Raw genomic sequence first — 6,538 nt, 5'->3', positions numbered from 1 at the left:
CACTTTGCCCTTATTGACCAGTGTACGACAGCCAAACCGATTTTGTTGATAGTATAAAATAACACTTTGACAAGAACAACCCCTTTGTTTCAACGCATTCCCAAAGATCTCTGTCTTCTGACAAAGTTTCACCCTTTGGTCCACATCTTTCTTTGTAACATTCGCTTTCATGCTCTAAAAAATTGTTCATTCCCTTGTTATCAAAGAAAATATTTATTGCTTGAGTCTTGAGTTCCCCAAATGTAATGGAAAGTTCTTCTTCCACTTTTAAAAATCTGTATCCACCTCCATTTCGTACTTTCACCATTTCATATTTATCCACGTAGGGGTCCAAGCGTGACCACTTTATCTGAAATTATTTCGTCTTGATGGTACAATTATTGTTTTTTGAATTATTTTGTTTTTTCAGAGTTTTTGCCCCTCTGATTTTTGAAATTAAACCACTCAGTCTCTTTTCCGTTCTAGCTGATTCTGTTGAGGTTGATTTTGTGCTAGTTGAAGTTGTGCTGGTTGTAACATGCATTTTCAACTCCTCCTTAACGATATCTCTAATCACATTCTCCATAGTGTTCTTAACTGGCTCCCTCTTGGTGATGGCTTTAAGATGTGCAGCCCCGCAAATATCCAGAGAGAAACAGTATGAGGGGGCATGTCCTAGATGAAGAGTACTAGAGTATGCTCATTTTAAGCTACGCAGACCCAATTAGTCATGTGATGGAATTGGAAAGATGTCATACAATGTGTGAGCCGTTAGATGATGTGTAGGGTGTTGTCTAGTAAAGGCAGACCCCGGGTTGGCACATACTTTTATTGGGTATGCCTAACTCAACATTAGCAAAAAATATCTAGGACTCACCATCTAAGCCATGGCTTCTTCTGAAAATAAAAGACAGGGTATATCCCTCTATGATATTTGTAAGGCTAGCCATGTAAAATATGCACATCTCTCTCTCTCTCTCTCCGCCTTTAGATTTCAGCATGTTTTTACAGATCATGTGATTCACACGTGTGGTTAGAATATGCACAACAAACAAAATCCAGGTGCAATATATTTATCTTTGCCCCGAGGTTTTAGACAAAGTTTAATTTTGCAAAGCAATGAAATTGAAAAATATTCCTTTTTTTGCTAAGGTTTGAAGGATGACAATAAACAATTTTATAAAAAGAACTCTGACTGGAAAATTATATTTAATTCATTTCATAGACTTTGGTTAGAAAAATGTTTCATTTTATTCATGCAGAAATCTTTTTAAAAAATTTTTTTTATTTTAAAAAATGAATAGTTTCGTATTTTAAATAATTGCCATCAAGTAATTTATGCCATCAAGTGAATGCCGGAAAATAGATTGAGTCTATCAGGTCGATATAATATTTATTTTATTAAGAAAAAGACATGCTAAAAAATCTATTGCGTATCTATCGTGATGTGATCGAGATGCGATTGTGATGCGCTTGTTAGAAAGACACAATGTTACGATATCTTTTCACAGTACTGTACAAAACAATTCATTAATCCAGCTTTAATTAAATAATAAAAAAATTTTAGGATGTAAAATATACCATGAAAATCATATAGCATTCAAGACACTTTAAAAACTTTGTCTGTTAATATTACTGTTTAGTTATAAAAAATGAGTTGGGAAGACATAGAGGTGACATGCGGTTTTGGTGGAGGTGAAGAAACAACAAGATTTGGTCCACGTCAAGAGACAGGTTCAAGCTTGTACCAAGTAGATACAGTGGCATGTGTCGCAAATAAAAAACAGGTATATTCCTGCTACGTTTTGTAAGCCTGTTATTTAAGCATGGTATATAATGTCAACACCAATTTTGATTTATTAATAAAAAAAGGTAATCACAAAATTTCTATATTTAAAAATGTTTTAACATAAATATATATATAACAAGAAACTTGACAATTTAAATAAAACACAAATCAAATGAAGGAGTAGTAAAACCTCGTGTAAGTAACCAGGCAATGTATGTCAACAATCTTGAAGAGTTTAATTATCTTTACATCTTTCCTCACTATTTCCTGAGCTAATCCCTTAAACTGGGGTCACACATTTATAAAAGTTTTACCATATGGAAAGTTCAAGATGTGGTAAAGGAGGAGGATGTCACTGCAAGCATAGACGTTTCTTTTACCATTGATCGCATCTTTAATGGGACCTTGCAGTAGAATGACACCATACTTCAGTTGCACACTAAGATGTTTCCACTGAAGTTATTGCATTGTCATCCAAAAGTCCAATAACTAAATTCAGCTTTCCCTCCATCATTAATAGACTAAACTTGCAAGACTGTTCTTCTTTTTTTGGTCTTTATAAAACCAATTTCTGCAAGATTAAATTGCCATACCTTCACGCAACAGCTTATCAAAGTGCTAGTTTCCTCAGCAGATGTTACTTGTTCTCAGCTGCTTCACTCTCTCTCTTAGTTTTCAGAGGTGCGTAATAGCCATAATGAAGGCATTACCATCAATGCCCCTAAACAAATATCTCTTACTCTCAATGTAATCCTTTTTATTTTAGTGTGAAGGTACACCATGGCTGCTGTCAAATGCTTGTACACAAAGAATGGGTTTAGTCATTGAGGAAAGCTTACTTGTATTTGATGAATCGTGTTCTGAACATCAATGTACCTTTTCAGCAGGTTTTGTAAAGTATATTTCTGCACATAAATTTAAATACTTGCAGCCTTTAACCTTCACTCTATTTCTTTAGAATCACGCATCGATGCTGTTGGTTGGAGCGATGATGGTAACTTTCTTGTCTATGCAGATCGGTAGGTTTTTTTTTTTTAATTTTTTTAAAACTTTGATATAAAAGGGTTTAAACCCTGTTTTTTCTTCCAAATCCGAACTTTTTTTAAGCATACAACTCTGAGAAGGAAAATAAATTCTCTTATATAATATCCTGATACTCCTGAAACAACATATATGCTTTTCACTGAATACAGCAGCCTTTGTAATTCATCATTTTAAGCATCAGCAAATAACTGTTTTGCAATTTCTGCACTTTTTAGAATACTGTGGCAGTTTTGTAACTCACATTAGCAAAATTTTAACTTAACAAAACATGTCAGCAAACTCACTACTTTCGTCATTGATTGATGTTTCCACACATTTAGCAACATATTTGTAGGGTTCTAACTTTACATAACACCAACAATATTAGTTAAATGCATCTATATTAAAGTTCAACACAAATAAAAAATATTTAAATTTTAGTGTTTTCTGCATAGATTTAATTTAACCACAATTAGTGACAAACTGTTTTTAATGATGCAGTTAAAATGCAAAAATATGTCCGTGCATTGCTGTAGAAGGCAACTGAACTATACCCTGAGAAAACTATTTCTTTTTTTCATTGTTATATCTTCAGCTTCTTTTTCACACTAAACACATTGAAATGATTTGCTGCTGGTAAACAGTATGGCAGGTGTATGTTATCTATATTATAATACCTGTATACGTCTGTCTGTCTGTCTGTCTGTCTGTCTGTCTGTCTGTCTGTCTGTCTGTCTGTCACACAAAATGGTAGGTTAGCTGCGCAAGGAGCGAGAAGCACACAATGCGGAATAAAAAGGACGGGCGAACCCGTGGATTTTCCACGGGCTAACGACTAATTAACATGTATTTTACAAACTAGGGCCCAAGATTAATTATTAATTGCTGTTAAAAATAAAATGTTTGGATGATAATTTTCATTTTCATTTTTTTATTATCTTTGCTAATTTTAAGCAACAGGTAGCCACTTGAAATGAAAAAATACAATTACGAAGCAACATGCAGCTATATTTTCTCCATTTTGTGATACATAGTATGATTATTGGGATAAAAATGGATAAAAAAAATAGAAAAGTATATCAGAATTTATGAGCATTGCTCTTACAGACAATCCGTTATAATTATTATGTTGTTTATTTCTATGTTAAAAAAAGTTGATGGCATATGCAAATATTTTTTTACAATAACATAAAGTTGACTGCACAGGACAGCTAAACTTACGCAAATAATTTTATCATGTACAGGCTTGTACAGGAGTAAAATCGCTGGCGTGCGGGTCATCACACGCCAAAATCTTGACGGAGAGTGCAACAGACCACACATCATAAGGTGAAGTTAGGCGTGTGTAGTACACACCTTAAATACTTGGCATTCTTATGTTGAGTGAAAAATTGAAAAAATATGTATGAATCAACTTTCATCGGACAAAACTTCCGATAGATTTCCATCTTCGTGGGACACTCCCATTTGCTGAGATCTCAGATTTATTGAATAGTCTTGGTCCTTTTTCAATCCGGGAGTAAGACTATTCATAGCCAACCTGACCATCCTAGCTAATTCACCGACTCTTGACTTAGTTAAAAGAACTATGTAGACATGAATCTTTATTGCCTGGCTCCTTCATCATTGGTAACCAGGTCTTACACAAAAAATCCAGCCATGCGGTTCTTAACTAATGCAGAGGTGAACGCTGACGGAGCACGGATGAAGCAAATCTGCAAAACTGCACTTACAGGTGGAACAGAGACGCATAATTATTTTCAAGCACAAGCGACCAATGTTCTATTACAAGTTCAAACAATTTTTAAAACGAAACCCACATGGGTTATAATTTTTTTCTGTATAAATTTTGTTAAAATGTAACTAAATTTTTTGAATGAATTTTCAATTTTTATTTGAGGTACTTGGATAAACTTAAAAGATTTTTTTTTAATTTGAAAAGGAAGCATATTTTTTCCTATTCCCTTGTGACGACTTTACAAATAATAATAATAATACAAACTTAAAAACTTATTCTGTTTTATATGTTTTAAGTTTTCTTTAGTGACAGCATTTTTGCGATTTAATTGGCTTATTAAAATGCACAGCCTTACTTTGTTATTTAACGGCGCCCAGATACATTTAGTACTTGTGGTAAGTGTGATCATGATTACGAAACTTCCATGATGGCACATGGCGGGTAAAAGATTGATCAAACGAGACAGATTATATTTACTATATCTCGTTTTTTTGCATGTTTGGATTTTTAATTTTTGAAGTTATCATAGGGGAGATGTAGCTACAGAAAAGTGCTTATTTTGTTTTATATGTTTAAAGGCTTTCGCAGTCTCCAGTGTTTGGGGTTCACTGTTTAAATCGTCCCTACCTTTTAAGAACGTTAGGTTGCGATGCAACTAGCAGCCAAATTTTGTGGGCATTGATTGTGTTAGAGAGGTGGTCGGTATAGGCAGGTTCAGCTACTACTAAAATCAGAGAATTGTATTGTGTATTATGAATTGGCCGTTTTAAATATGTAGTCATTATAAAGAGCTGGCCTTAAGCACAGTCTTGCTGTACTGTAGAATGTGTGTTATGTTTTTGTGATAAATTTTAGTGCTGGTTGCATATCATTGGCACACCTAGATTCTCAACAAGTTCTTTTTTCCAAGGTAATGTTTGATTTGCTAATTTAACGAAGTGAAAGGTTATTTTTTAACTCATTGACTTTTTATGTTTACTGTACCCATTATGATCTGTCAATGTGCCAGAGATTTTTCATAAAAGAAAAAATGAAGGAAAAACTCTTGGTGGGTTAGTTCAAATAATAGACGTAATGTTTAAGTAAAAAAAAGGACAATCTTGTGGAGATAATTTAAGGTTATATAACACTTTAAAGGCTCTGATCCATCTAAACATAAAAAAATGAGTAAAGAATATCTAAACACAAAAACTTTATTTAAAAATTTGTGATTATAAAGTTTGCTTCATAATCATAATGATGGTGGCTCGATCCTTAGCAAGTGCTGTTATGGCTTTTGTGTATAGATAACATAGGACTCTTAGATAACAGTGTTTTAAATACTGATTACTGTCCTATTAATTCTCTAATTGATAAACACTGAAGTAGATTAAAACGGGAACTGTAAAAACATTTTGTTGTTGTCTTATTGTTTGGTTTAATTTGAAAGTATTCCCCTTGGTTTTTAGGGTCTAAAAATGTGTAGGCAACATATGCACCATGTACCTTACAAAATAATAGAATAATTGTGTAATTTCTGAAAAATATTTAAACCAGGAGGTGTAAGCCATTTGAACTTTTTAAAAAATGGGAACACAAAATTATGCAACTTCGGCGAATAAAACCATTTCCTGATATATAAGATGAAGTTTAAAAAATATGAAATAGTATACCTTTAAAAATGTACATGGCATACTGCTTGATTGATATTTTTTCCATATTTTGTAATTTATTGCTAAATGATAAAAAGCCGCTGCTAGTTTTGGAATAAAAATTAACAATTCAGGTAGAGCAAAATGCCCTACCATTCATCCACCTCTTTCCTCCTCTTCTTCACCTTAATAGAATCACTGTGAGACATTTTGTTTGCAATTCCCTTATGTTGACCAATAAAATTAGAATGCCCTGTATATGAATTAAATAAAAACTGAATTAAACTCTCTTTTATTAGCATTTAGTCCCACAACACAAGTCTACAAAAAATCCTTGGTTTATATCAGTCAAATTTTTAGAGGAAAAAGAAGGTATGA

General features: G+C 33.1%; 1 protein-coding gene across 1 annotated transcript in view; it reads left to right on the top strand.

The window, feature by feature from the left end:
* Positions 1-1,308: 1,308 nt before the first annotated feature.
* The window catches only part of LOC130656317 (kinetochore-associated protein 1-like), a 34,562-nt gene continuing 29,332 nt past the window's right edge, over positions 1,309-6,538 (top strand). The window contains exons 1-5 of the mRNA XM_057459147.1: positions 1,309-1,766; positions 2,535-2,655; positions 2,727-2,787; positions 5,385-5,439; positions 6,460-6,532. Coding sequence (XP_057315130.1) covers positions 1,632-1,766; positions 2,535-2,655; positions 2,727-2,787; positions 5,385-5,439; positions 6,460-6,532 — 445 coding nt within the window. The 5' untranslated portion in view covers positions 1,309-1,631. The remainder of the gene's footprint in view (positions 1,767-2,534; positions 2,656-2,726; positions 2,788-5,384; positions 5,440-6,459; positions 6,533-6,538) is intronic.

The sequence above is a fragment of the Hydractinia symbiolongicarpus genome, chromosome 9 (assembly GCF_029227915.1).
Source record: "Hydractinia symbiolongicarpus strain clone_291-10 chromosome 9, HSymV2.1, whole genome shotgun sequence".
NCBI classification, from domain to species: Eukaryota; Metazoa; Cnidaria; class Hydrozoa; order Anthoathecata; family Hydractiniidae; genus Hydractinia; species Hydractinia symbiolongicarpus.
The sequence above is the reverse complement of the archived record's forward strand: the minus strand, read 5'-3'. Positions and strand labels throughout refer to the sequence as shown.